Raw genomic sequence first — 27,796 nt, 5'->3', positions numbered from 1 at the left:
ATTATTTTGCTATAGTTTTCTTAATTTCCTCTTCAGCCCTGCATATCATTTTTCTTTCATGCATATTTTTGATTTTACACAGGGTGTCCCACTTGCCAATGAGAGTAATTTAAGTGTGTTACATCAAGTCTTTTGGAAGCAGAGGTGCTTTTTTTTTTTTTTGAACAGAGCAATGAAAACGTTGTAAAGAGAGGTGAACGGAAGAACCCTTAATACCTTACTCCTGTTGTGAGGCCACATAACCCAATTATGTGTGTGCTCACATGCTAACAACCCAGCTATCTCAGAAAAATCTTAGATCATAGAAATAAGGTTTTAAAAAATACTTGCAGAATTGTGCTCTGTAGCAGTTATGTTCAAGAGAAGTATGATGCAATGATCTTTAAAACTGTTTATATATAACAATGCTGAAAATAATATTACTTGCATAAGGTTTAATTGCATTGAGAAGCACCTGTTTCAAGGACAAGAAAATTCAAGTATTTTATTATTTTGTATTATTTCAGAGGCATAAGAAACTAGAAAATTCTGATTCACGTAATCATACAAACATTTCGTAGAAGCCTATGTTTTTAACATGGCTAATTTATGCTAGAAAAATTTGCTTAATTTTATAAAAAGTCACTTCTCAATTAAAGTGGCAGACTTTTACATTTTCCTTTCGCAAATTATCATGCAGCTCAATAGATTCTTGCACTACCTTCTTAGTTCCTGCAACAGCACAGATCCCCAGTGCAACATACATAAACAGATTTTAAACTCCTTGTAAAACAGAGTGTAGATTTCACAGAAATTTACTACCTTAAAAAATATAGTTCCTCCTGGAATTTAATGTAGGAATCTCCACATTAAATTCACACTGAAATTTCAGTTAAGTCATTTTAATTACTGAATTGATTTTTCTGCACAAAGACTATACACCACCTTAAAAATACCAGCCAACCATTTCCTGGTGAGACTTGGGGAATGGCAGTGCAAGACAACTACAAAGACTACAGAAGTCCCAACTACTGGACTCCCAGAGGCCCAAGAAGTACTAACGACAAAGCCTAGCAGATGCTCTCACAGTCCACTTTCTATACTTTTTTTAAGGCCCTGGCCATGGTCACTGTCTGATGGAATTCAGTTAAGATTCCAGCTGTGATCACAAAATGAGTAAAATATTTGCAAAACTTGCTATTGAATTTGTTCAGGCTTTCTACCATAGAGCCTGAGGGAAGACTATAGAAACAACATGGAGAATATAATACACAACCTAAAAGGTTACCTACCTGGATTGCTTCTGCTAGTGAGAAACCCATCCACAGATGAAAATATAGCAGAGAGAACTGAAATAGGAGGCAACTAGAAAGGAATTCTCCATATTGAACTCTTTTGAAACAGTCCTTTATCAACTGAGCTTGAAACAAAGTTAGCTGAGCTCCATAGCACAGTATTAGGCCCGTCTCCATGCTCCCCCTAGATCTAAAGAGTTCGAGAGAAGTTTAGTGTGAAGTTACCAATGCTGTGAACATGCTAAGAAAAAGGATGATGGGATTAATTATGTCACTGGACATGGGATTGTGAAGGGGCTTCTAAAGCAAGGTCTTTTATTTTGCTTTGTAGATTCAACCACGTAATAAATAAATAGGTAGACATGAGTAAATAGAATTCCTATTCTAGATGCCACTGTTACAACTTTATTGAGGACTGAATACTTTCAGAACAGCACACATGACTATTGTGGGAAAATAAAATAGTAATTAGGCAACTTAGCACTTTTCCATCTTGCCTATAGTATAAACACTGTATTGATTTAACTCAATCATTTTATTTAAATTGATGCAATTTGTGCATGGAGAGGGTAGGTAGGTACCTATGCAGAAAGTCACTGCAATTATCTAATATGAGGCATATCTTAATTTTCCTCCACTGCAGGCTATGGCGTTTCACAAACCGTGATGTTTAAGTCTCACTCCTAGTTCCTGTACTATCTCATACCAAAACCACTTCCCACTTTTTTCTTGTAAGCTTTAAAATACCTATACCAGAGTCCTACAATTTTTTGTCTTTCAGTAAAAGAAGTGCATCCCATGGATTTTTTTTTTTTAAGAAAAAAGTAAATTATTTTGAAAAGACTGAAAATAACCTCTGAGTTGCATTACATACATTTCAAGTCAATCATTGTTTTAACTCCTCAGCAGCTGGCAGCACAAATATATTGACAATGTCATATTAATTCTATACTAAGTAATTTGTTCTTAAATTTGCAATAAAACCCCTATCTAATAGATAATTATATCGGATGGAAGAGTTAGTAAGAAAAATCACGCTGTCTGTTTATTCCAGTTCTTCAGGATCACTTCAGCTGCATCTAGTGTGCTGTCTTTCTGCAAAACAAGGAATATCACTATTAGTGCGAGTAGGAAGTTCTTGAAAAGAGAGTAGCAGTAATAATTGTATCATCCCAAGTCAATATTTGGCAGTTTCACTTGCATCCTGTAAATATCTGTCAGTCAGTTTTTGATTAACAGTTATAGCTACAAATCAACACTACATGAAGAATTCAATGCTGATTCCTTGCAAATATTTATTAGGTATATTTAAAAGATAACATATTTTCTCAGTATTCATACTATCAAATTTAATGAAAGCAATACTTCTTATATAAATGTCTAGCATTTATGCAGTGATGTACTTGGCAGCTCTATATTGGAGACATGCTAGTATAGTTTCCTAATCTTTATGTGTACAGTTGGGATCTTTAAATCTCCATGCAACCAAGTTATGCTGTGAAGTATTTAAACCCTCTAAATATGGGTAATCTATCCACTGGCCAGTTGTCTGGCTTGGCTACAACCTGGTGAGTCATACGAGTAGTCTTTAACTTGACATGATTAGAGCTGTTTGTCCTGGGCAAGCCACGTTTACAACCAGCAAGTTTCATCCTGGTTGTTACTGGCTCGGTTTATATCACAGTCTTTATACCTCATCCAAAGAATGAAGTAACACAAGCAGAAACTCCCCTTCATTACTGGTTCAATCTTTATACTAGAACAGTTAAGGAGTTGCACATGTTCCATTATGCTGACTGTTACAGAATAACTGGAAAACATCTTAGGGCTGTGGGCTTATCAAAGCTTACGTACCTGTCCCCAAAGTCTTTCAGTCTTTTCAAGAACAGACTCAACAGGTGGAAGAATATGTGAAAAGGAGGTGCTCACAAAATGGCAAAAGTCAGCTAATTCACAAAAAACATATAAGATAACTTCCTGCGTCTTTGGGGATTTTTGTAATTTGGTGCTCATGTGAAACCCTATGTATCTTCAGGCAACTGAGCTAAACCTGAAGGTGACCTCTTCACTGTTTTTCTTGTTGGAAACTGAATGGGCATGGGCTATACCACTCTGCTATACAATTATTCTCTGCTCTGGATTGTAGAATCCACGTTAATTAATAGTGTACCTGTGTCATTCATTTTCACAGTCACCAATGGTCAAGAGTGTTTTTAAAAATCAATTGACTAAGCAAAAAAAGGCCTACCCATCCGAGTTGTTTCCTGCCAGTTGCCCTTCTTAGCCATGCCACCCACATTTATGGTTTAAAGTCCTTCAGCAAAAAGACAGTTGAACCACTGGAGACCAGTGACAAGTGGCATTCCTCAGGGGTCAATATTGGGACCAGCACTGTTTAACATCTTTGTCAGCAGCATGGACAGTGGGATCGAGTGCACCCTCAGCAAGCTGTGTGGTGGGGTCGACACGCTGGAGGGAAGGGATGCCATCCAGAGGGACCTTGACAGGCTGGAGAGGTGGGACTGTGCGAACCTCATGAAGTTCAAGAAGGCCAAGTGCAAGGTCCTGCACATGGGTCAGCGCAATCCCAAGCACAACTACAGGCTTGGCAGAGAATGGATTGAGAGCAGCCCCGAGGAGAAGGACTTGGGGGTATTGGTTGATGAAAAGCTCAACATGAGCCGGCAGTGTGCGCTTGCAGCCCAGAAAGCCAGCTGTGTCCTGGGCTGCATCAAAAGAAGCATGACCAGTAGGTCAAGGGAGGTGATTCTCCCCCTCTACTCTGCTCTTGTGAGACCTCCCTGGCGTACGGTGTCCAGCTCTGGGGTCCCCAACACAAGGAGGATATGGAGCTGTTGGACTGAGTCCAGAGGACCGCCACAAGAATGAGGCTGGAGCACCTCTCCTATGAGGACAGGCTGAGAGTTGGGGTTGTTCAGCATGGAGAAGGGAAGGCTCTGGGGACACCTTAGAGCAGCCTCCCAGTACCTAAAAGGGGCCTACAAGAAAGCTGGAGAGGAACTGTTTACAAGGGCATGGAGTGATAGGACAAGGGGGAATGGCCTTAAGGTGAAGGAAGGTAGATTGAGATTAGATATTAGGAAGAAATTCTTTACTGTGTGAGTGGTGAGGCACTGGAACAGGTTGCCCAGAGAAGCTGTGGATGCCCCCTCCCTGGAAGTGTTTAAGACCAGGTTGGATGAGGCTTTGGGCAACCTGGTCTAGTGGAGGGTGTCCCTGCCCATGGTAGGGGGGTTGGAACTAGGTGATCTTTAAGGTCCCTTCCAACCCAAAACGTTCTATGATACTTTGTGCTGAATTTTACACCAAGCTAACTTTCTGTGCCTAAAACCATCCAGCTCATGAGATCCTGGGGGAAAATGTAACAATTGGTCTCCTGCAGGTTTATGTACTGCTTTGATATTTAGGAGTCTTAAGTCTTCCCAGGACACAAATTTACCTTAATGAAGCAAAACCGTATATATTTTTCAAACTGCCTTTTTGTCTCAGGACCACAGAATGCTGAAAGAGGAATTGCTGACAGCTTCTGAAACATAAAATAGAAATAGTATTTGCTTATTTTATATATGTATAAAAAAAAATCTGTTCTAAGCATGATGATTTTACTATTCCATTTCTAGAACTCTCCCAACATGTGAGTGAAACACAAGGTCCGGTTTTGTATGCACTAGCTAGGTTTAACTAAATTCAAGTAACTTTTCTTAGGTAAAACATTTCATAGGTACTTTTGTACAACTAGCATTTAAGCAAGCTGAAAGAAAAGTGCTGGGATGTAACACAAACCTACAGGGTACATTTTCAGGATATTTAGCAATATTTTAGCCACGTAGTTAGCAGCAGTTACTGTAAGCACCAAATAATATTCTGAATGGAGTATCTCTACTACATTGTTTAATACATACAGTTGCACTGCTCTTGCTTTCAATGGAAAAGCATTTCTAAAACTAGACTATGACTAAGACACTTTACCTTAGATGTTATCATCCATTTGACAAATTTATAATCATAAGGTTCTTTCTCATCTACATCAGAGAGATCCACATCTAAAAAAAATTCAAAATGAACATGTAAGTTTTCCTAGACTCCATTGGGAAGGCATTCATTAACAGCACTTCATTATAGTTAATATTCAAGAATAAATATGTATGCTTTTATTTTAAAATATAATTAAAAATTATAGTATAACAATTAAAATTGTCCAACAGATTGAACCTTTCCGTTCTGACCTGAGCTCTTGCTTTCCATTCAAAGCAAATTCAGACATGTAGCTTGGAAAAAAACGATGTAGCACTCCACGTCCTCAAGTCTGGATTATTGAGGGATCAGGATTGTGGAGGGTACTGAAGAGTGTATTTTTTTGCATGGACAGCAATAATCACTGCAACTGCAGTTTTCTCATCTGTGAAACTGGGGTATTTAAAACTTTCTGACACATGGTAGCATTGTGAGGTCCAGCTGTGTTTAAACATTTCTGTGTGAATGACAAGTGCCATTAGGACCAGTCTGTGAAAAATGCGGAACTAGAAAATGTTCCCGTGTGGGAATTCTTCCTCCAATGATACCATAAACTGAATTTCCAAAAGGTTTTGTAAATTTTGGTAGCATTTTATAGTGTTTAAAAATCAGAATGCATCAAAGAGCTTGCAGGATATGACTTCAGATTAAGAAAAACAAACAAACAAAAAAACCAGGGGAAAGTACAAATGGGTACGAACTCAGAATATAAACCCAGGTGCTCCGCTTTCAAACTTTTTCATAATTATAGACCTTTTGAAAATAAAAGTGTTTATCTACCTCCTTTATCCTCCCGAAAACCTTGCCAAAGCTTTGCAAAGCGCGGAGAGTAGTTAGGATCACAAACAAAGGCTTTGCTGAAGCTTATAAAATCTGCCTCCCAGGCTAAGGTCAAACAGAAAATTTCAGTCCCAGTTAGTACTTCTGACAAAGTTATGCAAACATGAAATGAGAATATAGTTTAAAATGAAAGCTGTATTTTCAGATTCACTATAATATTTGCTTTCCACACCCTTTTTAGTAAACTTTATACTAACTTAATGTAGAAACATCAACAATCATAAAGTATCCTCCATCTGGAATGACAGGCTTTAGTCCAGCTTCTTGAAGTAGCTGAGCCATCCGATCACGCTTGCTTTCCAGCTCTCGAGACAGTGAGTAAAAATAGCAGTCTGGGTCATCCATGCGTTTATAGTCTATCCAAAATGCTTGTGCCAACGCCTCCTGGAAACATAATCAATGTTTTAAGTACTCAGGGACACTCAGTAAACTCACAGACACTCACACACTTCCTACTGAAATCACATGGATTTTTTCCTTCAATTCTGGCCCTTATTAAGCAAATCAGCATATACAAAATACGCAAGCTACATCCAAGAGTGTAATTTGTTTATTACTTTGTGCTGTGGCAACACCCAAAGCACCCAATCATTTGCTAGGCACTAATCATATACAGAAGCCACAGTCCTTGACACAAGGGTTTACAATCTGAATTGAAGCTAAGTTTAAATTCTTGATAATAACGTATCATGGAATACTGGAAACTACTAGACAGAGGTAACGCTCAGTAAAACAAGACCTTATTGCAACAACTTTTATTCGTATTTGCTAGGAAACCACTAAAATTGTCATGTACTATGCAAGAAGCAGCAGTTTGAAGGTGAAAGAAGAAAGAAAGAATCTGCAAGACTGATTTATTTTTTTAATGTCTGTTGAGCTGATGAAATTTGTCTCCTCCTCTTGCACCCCAGCATATATATTTTTGACAACTAAAAATTCATTGTTGTGATTACAGTTTTATTAGTGAGGCCTACAGTTTTGCTACACCAGAAAATAGCCTCCTCTGCTCCATCTGTACCTACCTGTAATGGAGTTGGGCAAGTATACAGTGTATTTTGGTGAACAACTTGCAAATGCTTAATCAGGTTCTGGGGGCCAATAGACCAACCAAGCTAAGGGAAGAAAGCACGCATATGTTATACTTACAGCAACGGTGTTACTGAAAATAAACAAAGAACTAAATTAGCCAATATCCCAAGTTTTTCTATTTTAAGAATTGGTAATGAATTTGTTCTGATAAAGATTTCAGAAAAGAGCTAGTTTACACAAAGTTTGTTGAACGATGCCCTTAAAATTCTAGATTTGAGACAACAGCTACAGTTTCACTTATCCCTCTCTCTCACAGGGTACTGAGCAAACTCTTACCTCTTTATTAAGGGTTAGAAATCGAACTGAGCATTTATTAGGAATGTTATTCCTAATTGTTTTAGAATCTTTCCATCTCATAAGTTCCTTTTTCAAAGGTGATTTAAGCATAAAAGAAAAGCTCACAACTGATTCATATATGTCATGGTTCAGTTTGAAAACAGGTGAAGAAGAAAGAAATTAGTTGCCAAATGGTTAAATATTTTTGTTTCCTTTCTGATATGTATTTCAAAGTCAAGCAAAATATTATCATTAAATATTTTACAGAAATAAAAGACATTCCAAAACATACAGTTATCAAAATCTGAATTTTTTACCACAAAACAGGAAAGTTAAAATATAATAATATCCATGTTTGATCCAAGAATCTTGACTCGTTTTAAACAAATCATACTGTGATTTTTTCTTTTTTTTGGTATGGTTTTCCTCACAAGAGCTTATTAATTGAGAGACAAGAAAAGAATTAAAACATGGGTGTTCAAGACAGGTAATTGCTCCACGTGAATTCTGTCTTTGTGTTTTGGAGACACTGAGATTTGCCAGAAGCTTTCAAAAGACAGGTCATAAAAACAGAGCCTTTTTTAGTGTAATAAATGCATTCTGTTACTTATATAATTGAACTCTTTTATATTGATTCTTCTTACCTTCCAGCCAGTTACACTATATGTTTTTCCAGCACTTCCTATAGTTACTGTTCTTTCCCACATACCTGGCAACGTAGCTGTATATAAAATAAAATTAATTTGGTACAGGTGCACTCACATATTCCATGTAGTTAGAAAAACTGTAATGCCCCTATCTCAGAGCTATATGTTGCTATAACATTGCAGCATATTAGCCAAGCAATGACAATATTGTAAAATTATAGCAACTGTAACAAATGAGAAAGGATATATGGGCCAGTGCTTTTTGGCATGAAAAGAAGGTAAGGATTAATGAAAGGAGAAGGAAGAGGCAGAAAGTGAGAAGCACAGTTTGTGAAAACTACATCTTAGTTATCCTCAGCTAAAATGCATAATTATTCATATGATATGATCTAAGAAGTTGCTACCTGTTCATCTCAATACAGCATAATTTCTGATGCCTGATAATAGCACCATACACAACATTAACTAGGCACTGCAAGCCATTTTAATAGAATTGTCCAATCCAGTGTCACTAGCTCTCTCAAATATCAAGAAAAAAAAAATTACTAAGACTTCTAACCCGGAACCAAACACCACAAGAATCAGAAAACCAGCAGAGTGAGTAAATAAACTACGTTTTGTTATATAATTTGAACAAGCCTGGCACTGACCAACAATAGCAGCTAGCTAAGGATGTTTGCAAGGAATAAGGGACGCATGGGGGCCTGTCTCTGTATTTCTATCTGGTAGGAGACCAAAATCCTTTGTTTTCTTTCCAAGGAGATGACAGAGCAAAGATGTCTTCCCATAGTTTGCAAATTTTTTTTCTGTATGCTGCTTTAGGGGTGCTCTATTTGGACTCTAACTTAATTCATTTTCAACAGAAACAGATAAATCAAGACACACTGAAGTTTGAGACGCAGTTAGACAAGGTCATACCACTACTGCAATTGCAGTGGTCAACAATGTCCAGCTCCACCTCATTTGTACACTAGAACCATTACCAATGAATCTGTCAATTGTTAAATCCCCTCTCTAGGGAGGCCAATGAACAAAGATTTTCCAAATAAAACCACTGAATTTCATAAGGAAGTTTTTGCAGCAATTATCTGCATTGGACATGGTATAAGTCTTTGCAGTTATTTGAAAACATGTGTTGTAATTTTTTGTGAGCACACTTGCCAAGAAGAGAAACAAAACAGCAGGAAAGAAGTTCATATTCCTATTAGCCCACCCATATTCATTCAACTGCTCTGTGATCTTGAAAACAAAAAGGCAGTTTCAACAGATGCCTCTTTTAGCTAGCTAGGTCAAGAGCACAGATCACTTCCTAAAGGCAACCAAACTAGGTCTCACAGATTGCAAAAAGAATTGAATTTCAAAGCTAATGCCCTCTAGTGAGACTGTTTTGCCACATAGTCATAGGAATTCAACCTTGGAGATGGAATGTAACAGCATTTCAAACAATAGCAGCAGCAGCAAAAGGGCACAGGGGAAGAAGCAGCTCCATTGCTTTTACAAGCAGCAAGTTCTAAATAGAGAGGGAAATTCCTCCATGCCATATGGCAACATCATTATACGACACCATAACCAAGTCTGACTACAGTTTAAGAACTAACGAAGTGCAAGCTAACACATATAATAAGTCTGTTACCTGGGATGGCACTCAGCTTAAGAGGCTTGTTCAGAATCCTCAGTTATGAGACACAATCTCTAAAACTGCCAGTGCACCCTAATCATTACTTAGAGGAGGTCCACAGTTTTACGGAAGTCAGATAATGATGAGAAACATGATGAAGTGCTCTGCACTACAGAAAACTGCTTCAGTGACAGCAAAAAGACTGTACTAATTTTATGATCTGTGGCTAGCAACCCCTGTTAAATTTTATTAAGGAACCACCATCAGACCCTGTAAATTGATGCAATATCCATCTTGCATCTCTCACAAAAACGTGTCACTGCATTTGATGGAATATGTAGAGGTTAATACGGAAAACCAAGAGGTTTTAAATAGTGAAATAACATTCATTTTTTCTTGTATTATCTTTTGTAGACTTAAAAAAACCTAAGAAACTTAAGTTAGAGACAAGATCTGTTCTTTTTATTACTGAAATAATATTATTGTTTACAGTGTTACCCTGAAGGTTTTATAGTCATTTTAACACTAAAGTTAAAGATGCTATCATGGGATCTGTTAGAGAATATGTATGTAAACCTAGCTGGCTAATTGTCCAGGTTTTAACTTGCATTATCATTACACGGGATTTTTACATTTTATGCTAAACTACAGAATGCCTTTTGTTCAACTGGAAATGTTTTCGTTTGAAGTACTAAAATTACAATACTGATACTAACAATAGAATTACTGTGTCTTAATAATTCACCACCTGTCCACTAAGCCAAAGTGTAACTGACAACATGAGTGTTCAGATCTGCTGCCATTGCCAAGGAAAATGTATTACCTTACACCACCCACAGAGATTTTGGTTCTGAGGACAGCTATTTGCATGAACCACCTGCTAAGCCCATGAAGAAAGCTTAAATTTAACTCATTTTACTTTGCAACTGGGACACAATAAGCCACACATGATCACTTACTGTGGCAACTTGTTAGGATGCACTGACTCAGATTACTATCGCATGAACGTACCCAAAACGTTCCCCTTCTTCCATGTCTGAAGGTCTTCGAGAAGGTATCACTATCAAGGCACCACAACAGCCATGAAATGAGGCCACTTTCAAAACAGACTCATATTCTATGCATGGCCAATACAATCAATGTATTGCAGCTGTATGATCAGCAACTGTGTGGCTCAGCTAATAAGTATTGCAAGGTCATTTAGATATAATTTCCTTTTTATTACTTATAAGATTCAGTTTTTAGAATGATCCAGCCCCCACTAATGGAATGTTGCCTTTATCGTCACTCTACAGATATGGTATTGAAGCAAAACAGCAAAGTTATTCAGCATTCAACCAGTGGTAAAGCCAGGAAAAAACTAAGCTTTTTCATGTCTAAGTTATATTTATGTCTCTTGATTTCATTGTTAAATCTCAACTAGATGTCTCTATGCACACAAATGAAATGTGCCTTCATTGTGACAGTAAGTACATCATAACAGATAGTTCATGCAAGATGCTACTATCAGAAAGAAAACGTCTATACATATAAGAAGGAAGTTTGGGACTTTAGCCAGCTCAAATACATCAGCAGATCCAAACCAAGACCACCACACTAGACACTTTTACATAAATGCTTAGCTGTAGCATTATAGGACTGGGGAAGGAGTTCACTAACCTGCACTAGATTCACTTGTTCTAAGACAGTGGGAGTGATTCCACTAACTTCAGTGAAACTTGAATCAAGAAGTAAAACAAGAGAGACAGGGACATAAGATCATATTTAGTTTTCTGGTTTGTTCTTGCAATGGTGCTTTACCCCATATCAATACTGCCTGAAGACTTTAGCATGCTTTCACACTGCCCATGCAGCGACTTACTGCATTGAATTCAATGTCCGTTATTTAAAACTGTCACTGCACTTTGTAGAGTCAGTGTTCAGGCCCTATCTCTGCACTAACCTTTCTACTTTTTTCTTTCTTTTTATAAACAGTGGAGTGAAAATAATTGTGTTCCTCATTATGCATTTCCCTCATTGATTATCTCTACAATGCTTTGAGAAGGAAGTTTTAATCCCTGTTTCTTCTACTAGTTCTTCAGCAAAGCATAGTCCAATACACATACATGGTATGTCATGGCCAACAAAGTAACTGAATAAGGATGGGATATTCAGATGATCATAACTGATTTATGAGCATCAGTCCCGCTGCTTTCTATAGATATCTGCTCCAAAGTCACTTAAGAGCTTTTGGAAATTCTATTTGGATATTATTCCTTAAAATATTTTTCAGAAAAGGGAGGAGCTCTCCTCTTACTAGTCTAAACATTGTAAAAGAGTCAAAGCTTGAAGTTTGAGCTCCTTCCAGCAACCATTGTCTCCAAGAGGCACATTTACAACATCATTCTACAACCATTTCTAAGATGCCACAAAAAATCAGTACCTATTTTAATGTGTTTATTCCCTTTATACACCAGCCATTCATACACCTCATCGCTGATGCACAGAGTATCATGTTTAATACAGAGATCAGCTATGACCTGGAGCTCTTCTCTGGTAAACACCTGGGATACAAGAAAGTAAGGGACAATGCATTAATCATAGCATTTAAGGCTTACTCTGAAATCATAGCAGCGTTAAAGCAGGACTCTTACCTTGCCTATAGGGTTGTGCGGGGTATTCAGAATAATCGCTTTTGTTTTGGAATTAAATTTATTCGCAAGTTCATCAGGATCTAAGACCCAATCAGCACTAGATGCAGAGTTTCCATTATTTTTCTAAAAAAAACCAATAAATTTATGCATTACTTGAATACGACATGTTACAGCCTAAGCAGAGATGCCCAACTTACCACTCTCAGACACTTTCATAACCATACCTGACAACCTATCCAATCTGTCTTGCTCTCCTGGGAGAAGACACTTCTAGGAACAGGCAGGGAAGCTAAGCGCTAGGTAAATTATTATGACAGTGGCTGTCCTCTCCTCGAACCTACGAACTGGTTTCCAGAATCTGGTTACACACATGCTGATTATAACAGTGTGTAATGCAGGAAGTCCAGCCACATGACTGGAGAGTTTATGGCCTTCCCAGACACTGGAACAAGTATGTCCATGCTTGGCTGGAAAGATTGATTACCACTGCAGAGATTCAAGGTCTTTTCTTCCTCCTTGTCTATAAGAAAATGGCCAAACAGTTAAAAATCTGCATCACTGAGGCTCTGGAGTTGCTGTGGTATTACTCAGGGACAACAGAAGTTTGGGCTAGTTGCTGCAGACAACAAAGAGCATGGCCACACTAACTTTCTGACACCTGCGCATTACCGGGAGAGAGCCAGACCAAAAACAAGAGTGTGAAACAGAAAATACTTGAAAGAACCCCGTCATTCAAAACATCCCTAGAAGGAGGGCACTCAGAGGAACAGTCTCACCTACTCCCATCGCAGTCCTGGAGGTTTTGTCACTCCGTATTGTTCTAATGTCACAGTGTTCGTGCAACAGCCCTGCCTAACGAGCCCCTCAGCCCTTCCCACGCAAGGCTGCCAGTCACCCGAGGTGATGGTAACAGGATCAACGCTTTGCATTCAGAACAATCCTTGCAAGCTGCCAGCATAATGCCAGCAGTACCAATTTGAAAATTAACCCATACCAAAATTATTCATTTTCAACAATAAAGGAAACAGTAATTCTAGTATGTATAGCAATATGTCTACTGCATGATCACTCTATTTAGTAAGCGGATTTTGGAAAAGAAATTATATTCTGTCATTGTAGGAGTTGCTGAAGGGATCAGAAACCAAATTTTTGAATTTTCTGCAGATACTGAAATTGCAGATATGTGATCCTCCTTCCCTTATTTGCACCAAAAACATTTTCTGATGACACTCAAAAAAGGAATTTTGATCAGCTTTCAGAATGCACCAATTAAAGTAAATGAGAAACATTATCTCACCTTTTCCAACACTAATAAAATATTCTATCTGCTCTGGATTATTATTGTCTCAGACTTACACTATAGCGATTTATCTCATTTTTATATAATTGGCTATTATGAAAAACTATACAGAAAGTATCGTCTAGAAGGTTTTCAAACTGCATTGAGTATGGATGAGAAACTTTATATGATAAATAATTTTTAAAAAGCTACTCACATATCTCAGTGGGATAAAAACAGGCTTTGCACCCGCCATCTTTACCATTGGTTCATAGCAGTCATAAAATGGCTCTATTATTATTACCTGAAATTACAATCATTAGTATCAGAAAGAGAGAATTTACTGTGCATGATATCATTGTATTTTCAGATTTACTTTTGTGGTATAACATGATAACTTTTCTGGCACTCCATCCTGATCTAACATTGCAGAATGTTCCCCCTTTTAGAACATCATATAACAATACCCTCAGTCTAAGTATGATAAGCACTAATCATTTTTGACAACACACACAGGCTGTTCTTCTATAGTTACAACTATTAAGATATAATATTAGGAATGTTTGGGTCCTGCACACAGATTTGAAACTACAAGGCAAAGATGGGAGATAGCAACAGCAAATTGCTTTACCACAGCATAGCTGCCCTAATTCTGTCCATGAAATTCCAGGATTCCCAAGCATCTAGGAATCTCAGAAGAATGGCTTAAGTCCTCAGATTTTATCAGAGGAAAATTTCCAGGTAAAAAATGAGGATCAATTCAAGAAAAATTGTATAGAGGCTAGATAATAGGAAAGCAAACAAACAAAACCAACAAAAAACCAAAGGCTAATAGCAGACAACTGTAATACAAAAAAGAGAAGTGAGTATCAGAACAACAGAAAAGGAAGAAAAGATACAGATGAGAATACATTATACAAGCGAAACCAACAACACACTGAAAACAAAATGCATGACAACACAAAAAGTTCTTGTCCACCACAAACAAATATCCCCGCAAAATGACTTCTAATATCATTGCCAAAAGGCAGACATCAGTAACAAAGGGATGAATCATCACAGCTAGTACAGTAAATTATCAATCCTTTCTTTAAAGGACTTTTCTGCTTTTCTGCTACCATGCAATGGTCCAAAACAGAACTTGATACACAAAGGTTATTCAAACACCAACCATATTTTGCATCACCCTTAGTCTTCTGTTGCAGACAAAAGCCCACAAGTTTTCTCAAATAAGAAATCAGTATTTACTGTGTCACCTAACTGTAATACTGATAAAGAAACTGCTACAGGTACCGTAAGTATGAAAGAAAGGGGTTTGTAATTTGGTGAATGATAGCAAGACATCCAAAGGATAGTCTCCTGATCACAGCTTCTGAAACTGTAAGTCAGATGTGCAACTGTAACAAATCAAACTAATGGAGATCAGAAAGAAGCCCCAACATTAACTTATATTTTAAAGTGGACAAATAAAAGAAGGCCCAACATTAATTTCTATTTTAAAGTGAACAAATAAAAAATAGGCAAATTCTCATTTCAGTGAGTATGCATTAATATTTCAAATAAAAACTTACTTCATCTCCCTCTTCAATTAATGCCTGTACTGTACTAAAGAGAGATCCATAAGCTCCCACGGTCACCAGGATATCTGTGAGAGGATCAATGTTTCTTCTACAAACTCTCTCGTACACTTGAGACAAGGCTTTCACCAGCGGTGGATGTCCCTGGTCAAAGCAAACAAATGCAACTGATTAGTGTGTTCCTGACAATGTACAAAGCCTGCGTTTGGGGTTTTTTCCACATATATCAAAATAATACATTTTGAAATAAAAAATATGAGATAAGCCCTAAGTGTTAATGGCTGTAACAGGTAGCATGGTTTAAAGTTTTTGCATATTAGGGAAGAAAAGTTATTTCAATTTATTCATATCTACTAGGAAATTATTTTTGTATATCTGATGCTTTTTAATGTCTATCTTATTATCACATCTCAGGATAGCTCCAGGTAGCCTATAGGAGCACTAAGACAAGAGACAGAAGGAGAGAAGGGAATACTCTGACACTAATTCATCCTCACCCACTTTCCCACCTGCCCATATTTCCATCTGAAGCTCCTTCTGTTTCTTTCCTTATCTTTCAACTAAAAATTATTTCGTGCAAAGGAAATATTTTTATTCTGTTTATATACTGCTGATAAACAGCACTTGTAATCAGAATGATGATTCAGATAATCATACCCCAAATCTTAGAGCACCATTCACCATTTGTGTCCCCTACAGGGACATGGCAGTTAACATACTCTTCTCAAAACATGGAAAGAACAAGAAAACAAGCATGCAACAAAGATCATATACAATATGGAAATAAGAAGGCACAATTCTGTTTACTGAGGAAGACTACAGGTTTCCTGCTGTGAAAATCTTTTTTCTTTTTGGATACTTGGTAGAAATAGAAAACAGCTCATGAGAAAATGCAGCTATATAACAAAAATCCTTCTCTAAAATATTGAGCACTGTACCTCTACACACAAGGCATAAAATCATGAACACTTCTGTAAACAAGAAAATTACCACAAATTAAGGCTTACAAGTCATTGTTGATTCAAATGACAACCATTTCTTGCCACAAATGTGTCAGCTACACAGGAATGCTGCAGCACCCAAGTCACGTTAGGTCACTCTACAAGCCACAGCCCTACAGTCAATGAGAGGTCCAAGTGCCACAGAGAGCTGAGACAATGTCTCAATTATCAGATGGATGTGCATCCTTCATACTCATCCTGCCCATATTTGCTACCACAAATATCTGTGCTCAAAAAACTTACAAGTGTAGAAGTTTGTAGAGGAAGTGCAAAGGCTGAAAATTGGAATATTGGTAAAAATTCCTCTTTAATTACTATCTACAGTATAATATATCTGCAAACATTCATAGTTATCACGGGAATTATCAAATTATTTGGAAATAAAGAACAAAGTGAAAAAACTAAATACTGAATAATTGCATGCAATGGAAAAAAATATATTTATGCTTTATTTGCAAAGTATTTTAGAAAATCAGCCTGTGAACATTTGCCAGAAGGTAGGCTGTAGCCCATTCTCTCTGTAGTCTTTCCCCCTGTGCCAAGGCTCCTCCCCAACCTTGTCTGCCTGGTGAGCAATGACGTCTGAGGCGCCTTATTGTGGCTGATGAACACACTAATGCTGAGCCCAGAAGTTCACTAAATCCCACCCATCTTTTGCATGTGTCTGCCACTTAAAAAATTGCTTTATACTTTCAAGTTATACATATATATATATATTCTACTTGCAGAGACTGCACACAACTAAAGGTGATTGACAAAGTGACCCAAAGAAGGATGGTAATGAGTCTACATTCACTGGGTTTTGTTTTGTTGTTTTCATTTTTTGTCCTTGTCAGGGCCCTGACTGCCCTAATGGCCCTGACCAGCCACACGTGGGGCTGCTACCCAGAGCTGTGCCCCTGGTGCAGGAGCTCCATTTAAATGCTATGCAGTAGGGTTGCTGGTCTGCAATTCAGTTACAGCCACACCTGTACCTGGCCACAGACCCTGTTGATCCCAGCCTCTACCTGTAGACTGATTCTGTGGCTTGACCTTAGACCTGCCTTGTCACTCTGGACCTGCCCAGTGATCAGTGGGTTATGTCTAACCATGGTTAGCATTGCCGGGCCAAACCTGTGGATTGACTTCCTGGCTTGACCTCAAGCCCACCTCACCACCGCAAGCTTGCCTGGTGATCTGGGCTGACTTCAGCCACCATCTCTGGGCCTGCCTTGCTCAGGTGCTGTGAGAATGGGCCCTGGCTGGTGAGGCCTCTGCCCTGCTTGCTGTGATGGCTCCTGCTTTAGGGAGCTGCTGGCCACTGCTGCTTCCCGTCAGTTCTAATGCATGCAGATTCTCAGGGAACAGGCAAAAAGTTACACTGGAATATATACACAATGATGCCACAACTACCAAAGCAACTGCTGGCCTACCAGTCTATACAATGTTTTTCTATCACTGTTGCATAATATGGTCATCTAGAAAAATACTTGACTCCTTAGGGTCTTGTAGCAATCCTGGCACATGATTCTTAGTTGGGCAATATGGTTTATCTTTACCACAAAATATAAGAAAGAGAAACCAAACAAGGAAGTGGTCTTGCTAAAACAGTAATAGTCCACTTGAATATCCTGCCTTGGACAATAATAAATGCCACACACTCATACCCAGCTCAAGACATAAACTCTACAAGTGAACTTACAGAATGGGTAGTAACTATCTTCCAGGGGCAAAAACTCTACTGTTTTCATCACTTCCTAATCTCCACTAAAATCTACTAAATGTTATGGGTAAATCTTTTCTTGATCCTAGAGGCGCTGTCTCAACTGGTATCATTCTACCATTATCCTATCTGATTCACAGTTATACTGACCAAAATCAGATGTAAATGTATAATTTACATTCTTTAAACTGTGAATTGACTCTTCAAAGATAATCCATCCCTCAGGTGCTCTAACATTTTGCTCTTGCTGAAAGATTCTGCCTTGCAGAAGCCTATACAGAGGACATTTGTTAGTAACAGATAAGGCTACTAGATCAACTTAATTTGGAACACAACAGTATGACCTACAGATAAAACTAATTTAAAGCAAAGTCAGGGGTTTTTTCCCTGTGGCATGTTCTCCACTAAAGTTGGGTCCTCAAGTTCCACAGTACTTACAAAGCCTCGTGTGTACTGGTTCAGTCTGTCGACTGCCGCTGCCTTTGCCAGCTCTTCTTTAACATAGCTGGGAGGGGAGATATCAGGAAGACCTTGACCAAGATTAACAATTGAGGGATCTGCTGCCACCTTTGTAAATTCAACCCTAAAGGGGAAAAAATCTTAAAGTTAACATACCATATAAAATAATCTTTTCCTTCATTAGCATGAAAAGGCAAAAAAAGTTTTTCATTTTGCCAAATTCACAGCAGTGGAAACAGGTTTAAGCAGGGTGCTCACATGGAGAGGTGGGGGCTGGGACAATGGTAACCAACCACAGGAGCCAGAGGGAACTCAAATAAAGGTTGACTTTCTGCGCCCACAGAGTAACTTTTATGCCAGCAGAACTGTGCTCAGATGTGCACACACACAAACACACAGTAACTCTGGATATGGGCAGAAATGGACACTATGCTTTTTGCAAAATGAAGTAGATCTAATTAGAATGGCATAATTAATAATTTAAAGGGTAGACTCTGTCACGTGAAGGTGTCATTTAAACTATCCTGTCACCTCAAAGTACTTCTTTTTTAATTTATTTTAGGTAACAGACTGTTTCAGGCTGTTCATTAACTGTTCCTAGTAGCCTGCCAGATTCAAATGTTATGATTCTTGAACGATTTTTTTCCCTCCCTTCAGAGCTTTGCATTTTACCCTTTCCTCACTACTCAAATGTTATCAAGATTTTTAAAAATTACCACCAAACAAACTAAAAACACCCCACATAGCATCACAGTTCTGTCAAAAATTAATACAAATTTCTAAAAATTAGTTTGAGGTTGGATGACCAAAACACCTTGTGTATATATACACACACACATATATGCATACAAGTAATGTAAGTCCAAAATAGTGTTTTCACCAACTAACAAAATCCCATGTTTACCAGTGATGGCAGTATTGCTTTGAGACCAATTTAATACCTAGAAAAAAGTATGTTAAAAAGCTAAATTATAAAGACAAGCATAATGGCTTTAAAAATAATCTGACTTATTTGGTAAACACAAATCAAGTGTAATTGAAATACATTACTCAACAAAATTAACATTTAAATTTGAAAGTCAGCTATACTACCATGCCCAAGAGTTATACTTGTCTTTCGTGATTTAATAGATGAAGATAAGCCCAAGCCTAATATTTAAAACTCAAGAATAAGAATTAGTTCACACCTTTTTACAGAATTTCGTTCGTTGCTTCTAAGCAGATGCCAAATATATTTCAGCAGAGATAGCAAGTGCTACGTACCTTCTTATTAGCAATAATTATCAATTTGGAAAGAAAATATATCAGCCAAAGATATTTTCTGAAATGTACAGATATTTTCTTACTTACCACACATTGCTATCAAGGCCTTCAATTCGTCTTGTGTTTTTGTGTCTGAAGGCCATTGTCTGCAAGATCAAAATACACAGACAGAAGGGTTTTGTTAAGAAAGACAAAGTACTATATTGTTGGATTCTGCATGACAAACCCTCCTTCATGCTTTCTCAAATATACCATTGCCAGCTGAATTCAGCAGTTACACAAAATTATAGACATGTTCTTTCATTAAAGCTTCTATAATAGCTTGAATTCAGACTAACAAGAAAATACACAAAAATGTTCTAAATTCTCATTCATCATTATCTAAAGCCACTGAACTTTCAGCAAGGATGGAGCAGGGGCATAATTTAGCTCAATAGCTTTAAAAGATGACCTAAAAAGAAAAAAAAATAGGGTACATACATTCTTTTTCTTTTCTATGATACACTAACAACTTGAAGACTGTGTTATTTCTAGCCCAATTCCTGCTCAATCCAGTTGGGAAAGCAGGCATTTTCTATGTAATTTTGTTAAATTGATGGGTGAGAGGAAAATAGCAAAGACATTTCTTATTTTCATTCAGACTTTTAAAACTTGAAGTATTTACTTACAACACAGCAAAACCACATTAAAACACATTTTTGCTGTGTATTCAGACCTTCAGTTAAGGTATTGGAAAACTGCATTAGAATAGACTTTCAATGAGTACTCTCTGTAAAGGCAGAGAAAAACTTATTGATAGTTGTGGTATTTTTAAGCTAAAAAGAGAAAAGAAAGTTAGGAACAAAACCAGATTTACTTCTATGTGCAAACAAACAAAATTGCAAGTCCATTTGTATCTTTGTAAACCAACTTGATACTGGAAAAAGATTTCATAGCAATTACATAGTCCCTCAGTAGTCCAGATACTCCTGTTTCTTTGAGTAGACAAGCAATTTTAGTGACTTTTACCACTGCTAGCTATTGTTATTGTCTGAAAGATTCAAAAACCATACTTTAGCTACCATACTCTGAGAAGAAAATGTCTGCATTACCATTACACTCCAAGTTTCAACTTTGAATCAATAGGAATGGCTCACAGTAGAAATATTATGCAGGCACATGTTTGCACTCAACCTCTTTACAGTAATGAAGCTACCATATACATGATGATTTGAACAATGGAAAGCTTTAAAATTAAACAGATACTTCTCTGCTCATATGTCTTCTCTACAGATCTGATTCTGACCTCATCTATGAGACACAAAAACCAGAGGAATCAAGCACAGGACACCTTTTATTTGTCCTCAGGAAGAAAACCATTAAGATAACTAGACAGGTGAAGTTGTACTTCTTGACACAGAACATACACCATAGTTAAGAAAGAGTTCTACCTAGGTAATGTGTACTGCATCTATTTAAAAACACACATATAATTTAAAATATGAATTCACTTTTACAGTGTACGTCTTGGTAAACACGATTAATATTTGGCTGTACTGTATAAATACAAATAACACAGGTCCTACTTAAACTGAGCCCCCCACACACATCTTTTTTCACATGCTAGACTACTTCTTGTACTACAAGGAATAAGAAGTCTCACCTCGCATCTTTCCAGTTAATAATGAGAATTCTGTATACTGCCATGGGTACATTTGTTCCATTGACCAGCTCTTCTTGAAATTGTTTCAGTTTGCTAAAAGCTAAAGGTTTATCAACTGCAGGACTTGTATAATGAACTATAATGTAGATCTTAACTGCATTAAGAAACCTTCCCTAGCTAAAGATGTATTGACAAGTAAAAGAAGCCTTCACTTTCTAGATTTTATACTATTTTAAGTTTAAATATTTAATGATTTAAGTCTTCCTATTTATTTTTTTCTTGTGCCTTGAAACTAGTTTTAAAATAGAATAGCTGGACCTGCATTAGTTTTCAGGTTTTCACAGATTCAGCTTACAGTGGGGCTCAGGTCCACCTTATTACTTTGAGAAAGCCAACCAATTAGCTGACATTTTTAAATGATACCTTAAGTAGCATTCTTTCTTCCAGAAGGTCATGGGAATTCTTAAGAGTCTTTTTTGGTTTAGCCCAGTTATGTCATCCCTTGATAATCTTCAAGCCATTTGTAGGTGCAGGGCTAGGATTTCCATGAGTTTAAGATTGGTATTAAGCAGGAAAGGTATGTCCTCATCAAGCTCTAACTCTGACCTCCTGCCTTCCCTAATACTTTCTATCAGGAAAAGCACCTGAAAGTCAGGTGCTGCTCATATTTATCTTTCTTACTAATACAAATAAACTTGTGATTAAATTGAACAGCAATATATTTAATAACAATAGAAGCAAATAGTTTTACATGGTGCATCATTAAATTGTGGAATTAAATGTCAAAAGCTACAACTGAAGCCAAGATCTTAAGAAAATTAAAAAAAAAAAAAGAGAAGAAAAAAACAGGATAAGATTTCAGCACGTTTAGTAAGAATATCCAGCTCCATTAAATAGACTATCAATTCTTAGAGCATATGAAAAACTGACTGAGGCAAAAACTGACCTTCAAAGTGGATTGCATGCTAAAAGAAACTTCTCATACGGGCAAAATATGCTGCAACTGTCCAGTATAATGGTTTGAACATCTATTTTGAAGGATCTGACATGTGCCTTGGTTGACCTACAGCGCTGACTAGATGAACTCCTGTTCTGACCTGGGAACACAATTCACATTCCAGTGTTCTATAAGCAATGCAGAGTGTGACCTCCAACCACCTACCCTGTTGCAAAGCTCTGTTTTCTCTCAACAAAACTGGAAGACTTAAAATGAAGTTACACAATCTTATAAGCAGTTAAGCTGGGAAATTGAGAAGATTCTGTATAAAATCAAGTTTGAGGTATTTATGTGCCCCTTGTTATTGCAGCATCAAGAAGCACCACTACTCTCATTTCATTAAAGGAAATCTGAGCTACAAAGAAATTAATTGAAAGTCTGTGATAAAGCTGGGATTGAACCTGTCTCCTGTATCTCAAGCTCTAGTGCCCTAACAACTAGGTAATCCTTCTGGCCTGATATGTGCTAGATGTGACTTTAAAGACTGAAAAGGATACACAAAGCAATAATTGACAAATTTATTTTGCTAGCGTGGTTAAATATTTGACTGATTCAAATACCTCATTTTGTTCTTTATATTACATGTGTGGATCAATGTAACAAGAAAAAAAGATAACTAATGCGTATATATTGGCAACATTGCAAAATTAGTACATCTCTAAAATATCACACAAAATAGTTTTATAAAGCTGAAAGAAAACTTACTGCAGAGGCCGAAAGTTCTCTGGATCTGGAAAGCAAATCTCTTTGTAGTTGGTATGTTCTAATGCCAAGGCAACAGAAGCTTCGTGAAGCAAAAAGCATGCCCGCATAATAAATAAGTGACCTGAAAAAAACTTACAGATTCCAGGAATGAGTTTCTACACATCACTAAGCAATTTTAAAAGATAAGATCCCCTTCTCTTCCCTTCAGTGATTTTGTTTCATTGAAATAATTTCTAGTAAATTATTACCTTATCACATTTGTAAGCATAGAGGATGAAACTTTTTAACTGACAGGGCTGCAAAATGTTTCTGTATGTCACCTAGAAGGAAGGTTTCCTCTATTTGACAGCACTGATGTTCTTTTCCTTGAATGACAATTAAGACTAAATACAATTCAACGTTCAAAGTCTCTGTTAGAATTGTTGTGAAAATGTGTTTGTGTAATAAAAATTGCTATTTAGAAAAGAAAAAGAGCCAAATTTTTAAAAATGCACACAGCTTTAAAACTGGTCTTCATTTTCAAGTGTTTCAAATCAGGTATTCTGAAACAGATAATTAAGATCACTAGTCACACTGGAGAGGCAGGCCTATGCACTTTATATAACTATACTAAGTTTTGCCACAGTGACTTGGCAAACATCAAATATCTACCATGGCAGACAACAGACACCTAGAAAGAACGTTCTGTGTGGAGCAACAGATCATTCACTGACTAGAGAAAATGTGCCCTGTTAATCAGTAACTATAAAAAAGAAGTAAGAGCTGGTACTTCAGGCAACTACTTCCAGAATGTATTTTTAAATATATATATATATGATGACATTGTCAAAATGACTGTTATGTGTAAGAGAAAAACATGTAACCCATAGACCTATGTCAGAAACACAGTAGCCAGAGCAGTATAATTATTAACTTTGTTTTCCATAGTTTACTCATTAAAGAATAGATAATCCCTGCTTCCCCCCAGACTTTGCTACTTGAAAAGGGGAAGAAAACAAAAAAAGAAAGAAAGAAAAAACTATACTATTTGTATTAGAAACAAAGGAATGCCATTGCCTCTTGAAACAATACCATGCAACCTTGCAGATAGAAGTAGAGAAGGTAATTCAATATCAAAGTAAACCATGATTTTTTCATGAAGAATGGATTTAGTCCAACAAGAAAGTGTGCTTTACACTTTCAATGTAAACTAATAGAAAAGGTCAAGTAGTACTCCCTTTCAAGAATGCCTCATTGAATGAGTTAAGTTTTTAAAGTACGTTGATTTTGCCTTTCTCTTATTCCAGTGCTACAAACTCAGTCTCAGTTCTGAAATTAGGGTCTTACTTGCACAGTACTGAGTTGTAGCTAACTCAATTAGACCCTCAATCATACCCATGTAATCCCATTGCATTTAGCAATCTGCAAGTATACAATCCATTGACACTTCCTTTACAAGAAGAAACACTGGCAATCTCCTCAACTCTGCTGGCCTGAGAACTACCAAAAATAAACAGCAATTAAATCTTTGACACTACTCAGCATACACTCTGAAAGACATAAAAGAAATATATCTGTTTAAGAAGACTTGTAAATACATTTTAAGTTACTTTTAATAACAGCACTTAGTGTATTTGACATAATCTTTGATAATAACTACATGAAATCAAAAAGATTGTGAAGGCCTCTATTTCTCTCCTTGGATATGTTTACAAAAACTACTTATGTAACATACTGATACTATCTTAAAATGTGACTATAACAACAGCACTATTCTCCCAGGATCAGACCAGAGATGGGGTTACTCTTGAGCACACTGCGAACACTTGCAGTAGTTAGCACAGAGGGACAAACATGCATATCTGCCAGTTTCATTTTGTATTGAGGCATGGCAAAATTGAATAAAAAAACTTGCAAACTTTACATGCAAAACTAACTTGCAACTTTTGTAAGGAAAATTATTAAAAGCTGTAAATATTTCTAGCATTAGTGCCATGCTGCACTGAAAGGCAGTGTGGTATTTGGCAAGCCATTATTTGATACAAGGCAATCATACAAAACCACAACATAGCATGAGGAGCAGTAGACCTGTATCACCGTGGCATGGTCAATCTCTGCAAGTACCTGAAGTAAAAACACCTTTAACACCACAGAAATGTAGAAATTGTGAAAACTTTATGAGGAACATACTGGACACAATACTTTGCTGAACAGCTTCAGTAAGGAAAGTCAAGGCACTAGCATGTAACATTCGTCCCGCTACATTTCAATCTTTGTGACACTGTTCCAGGGAATGCTGAAAAGCATTTGTTCAGACTCAAGAGCACTCAGAGACAAGACTACTGGCCACTAAATGGGAAAGCCTCCTATAAAATACTTTTATGACATTTTTTTCTTTCTAAAAATACCTCTTCTCTCTTCGGCAACACTGGATACTTCCATTTAAGCTATTCTAGGAAGTAAAGGCAAAGGCCTCCTTAATATAACCAGATTCTCTCCCATAATGATCGCAAACAAAAGCAAGACCTACTTTTTTTTTTTTCCCCAAACACACACATTCCCACTATAATTGTATATGACGTGCTAATACATATCACAAGCTCAAGAGAATTATTTACTGTTACTTTCAGGATGAGTGCATGTTTAATTATTACCTCTGTATGAGTTTTGGCAATGACCAAGTATGTATAAGACTATGAGACAATGAGATGTTTTATAATGTCCTAAGTTAGTTTTTCCTCATCAAGATAGAAAGTTTCTTCCAGCTCAGGGAAGTTACACAGTGCTAGGCAGCTACAGAGGTACTGCAAACCCTGTTTCAAGTCTCTCAAAAATTTGTAAGGTTCTTCAAACACAGAAAATGCACTGGTCTTTGTTGGGGAATGAAAAGGTATTGATTTTTTCTTTCTTAGTCTTATTAATGTCTCTTTGGAGAAAGGCACTGGCTTTTAGGCCAAGAGTCATGTCTGTTAAGCTCAGAAATTAACAGCTGGAAATATTTCTCATCCCATTCTAATTTTCAGTGTTCTGAAGCATTAATGCTTTAACTCATAGTCAGTCCTCCTGGAATTCAGGCTTGCATACTTGTTGACTAAACAGGAAGAAGAACACATTAGGGAAAAAATGGTAACGAATGACTACTCCTGCAGCTTCCTATTTTTTTAGGGGAGTGAGAAGCAAGGAAGGCTACCAGAAAGGTCAACACAGTACATGTTTTTTAGTGAGGCTGGGAGGAAGACACATTCTGGTTGCTAATCTGGTTTAAACTCAGATTTGGTGATTTAAACTAGACCAGAAGATATAGTTAGACTTTGTCATGGGAACTTTATGAATATATCTGTAGACTAACAATCATTTAGCTCATGTGGTACTCTATAATCACTCCAGCACAGATTCAACCTCTGAGTTACAGGCTCTTCTGCTCCCTTCGCAACAGCTGCCCAGCCTTCTGGTCATACAATACCCTGACCTCGGATGCTGCTGCACCACCAGGACATTTTATGAAAAGTTACATGTTTGTAAGGAATTGATTTTTTTCAGTTTGAAACTAAAGGCCAAATGCTGGTGCCCCTTTGTTTTTGAGCTTCAGTTATACCACCTCTCTAAAAACAATGCTTTTGAGCTTGAAAGACTTACAGTAAGACCCCTTAAACTGTTGCAGTTTTTCCATGTAACAAGCAGTCCCCTTTTACTGTGCAGTCTCAGCAACAAACATGTTACTAGAAACCCTGCAAGCCCATCAGCCACCAGAATAATGTAAATATAATCCCTGTTATATTTGTGTTGTGTTTAATATTTGTTGGATATGCAAACCTGGAAAATGTTATATCTCAGCCAAACTTTGTAAAGCCTCTGAAAGACTGTCTCTTTGTACGGATCTATAGGATGAAAGCTTCAGGGAAAGAAAAGATGCCATCTTACCAAGGTCTCTCCAAAACTTCTTTTTCTACCATCTAAAAGTAATAAATGACACGTCAAGCCAAGAGAACTGTTGCTAAAATTGCTGGACTCAGGGAAGCTGGGTGTTCTTATTAAGGGCACTGAACTTAAAACTGCTGTATGTGAAGGATTTGCCATAGTAGCCAACATTTTGTCATTTCTTCTTTCATAATCTACGTAGAACAAAGAAAACTGAGGATGGACAAATAAATTTTACAATATGGAATGAGGAGAGGGATTAGGTTGTGGAGCTTTTTCTTACTTTTTTCCTCTCATATAGCAGGTTTGCCTTTGCCACTTTACACTGCACTTTTACTTTCAGTGACGCCCTCCACCCACCCACATTTTCACCCTGAAGCACTCCGCACTTGCAGCACAAAGTCTGAAAGGCCAGAAACTGCCAGGCACTGACAAAACCCCCGCCCTCACCGACAGCCCCATGTTCAGCAAAGAGGAGGGAGACGGCGGGCCGCAGGCCGCTCCACCCCATTACCGCTCCGCATTCCCCGGGTGCGCGGCACTGGCTCCCGGCCGCTCTGAGGGCCAAGAACCGCGGCCACCCCCAGCTCGGGCTGGGTGCCGGCGAAGCCCTGCCCGCACCGAAGCCGCTTCCCCCACAGGCCCTCGGCGGAGACAGACCCTGAGGGCGCAGCCTCCACCCCCTGCCCGCGCCACCACAACTCACCGCCCGGGCGCCGCCTCCACCGGCCGTCCCGTCCCGCCCGCGAAGGGAGGCGCGGAGCCCCCAGGGCGGAGCTAGGCGCCCGCCTGCCCCGCCACCGCCCTAGAGGGGCGGGGGGCGCCCGTCTCCCCGCCGCCCGTGGGCGCTCCCTCACGGCGC

General features: G+C 37.9%; 1 protein-coding gene across 6 annotated transcripts; it reads right to left on the bottom strand.

The window, feature by feature from the left end:
* Positions 1-457: 457 nt before the first annotated feature.
* On the bottom strand, positions 458-27,796 carry KYAT3 (kynurenine aminotransferase 3). Of its 6 annotated transcripts, none has more exons than XM_054833828.1 (15): positions 27,641-27,796; positions 25,105-25,140; positions 23,038-23,168; positions 19,781-19,839; positions 18,410-18,554; positions 15,263-15,412; positions 13,909-13,995; positions 12,413-12,535; positions 12,202-12,322; positions 8,159-8,235; positions 7,172-7,261; positions 6,347-6,533; positions 5,265-5,338; positions 4,735-4,821; positions 458-2,369 (listed from the first exon to the last, which is right to left on the bottom strand). In XM_054833828.1, exons 3-15 carry the CDS (start codon positions 23,134-23,136, stop codon positions 2,307-2,309), a joined length of 1,362 nt encoding a protein of 453 aa, XP_054689803.1. In that variant the 5' UTR covers positions 23,137-23,168; positions 25,105-25,140; positions 27,641-27,796; the 3' UTR covers positions 458-2,306. The 6 variants fall into 6 exon arrangements, with proteins under 6 accessions (XP_054689803.1, XP_054689799.1, XP_054689798.1 ...); XM_054833824.1 differs by having other exon boundaries at positions 23,038-23,158; XM_054833823.1 differs by lacking the exon at positions 25,105-25,140.

The sequence above is a fragment of the Grus americana genome, chromosome 8, assembly GCF_028858705.1.
Source record: "Grus americana isolate bGruAme1 chromosome 8, bGruAme1.mat, whole genome shotgun sequence".
Taxonomy (NCBI): domain Eukaryota; kingdom Metazoa; phylum Chordata; class Aves; order Gruiformes; family Gruidae; genus Grus; species Grus americana.
This window is presented reverse-complemented; position numbering and strand designations above follow the sequence as displayed.

What these genes read in the sequence shown, in the direction of transcription:
- KYAT3 (XM_054833828.1), bottom strand. Translation starts at nt 23,136, where the DNA reads ATGCTTTTTGCTTCACGAAGCTTCTGTTGCCTTGGCATTAGAACATAC. An exon ending in AATGGATGATAACATCTAAG is followed by an intron (nt 4,822 to 5,264) that starts GTAAAGTGTCTT and finishes TTTATGTTTCAG; the next exon opens with AAGCTGTCAGCAATTCCTCT. An exon ending in TACGGTTTTGCTTCATTAAG is followed by an intron (nt 2,370 to 4,734) that starts GTAAATTTGTGT and finishes CTTGTTTTGCAG; the next exon opens with AAAGACAGCACACTAGATGC.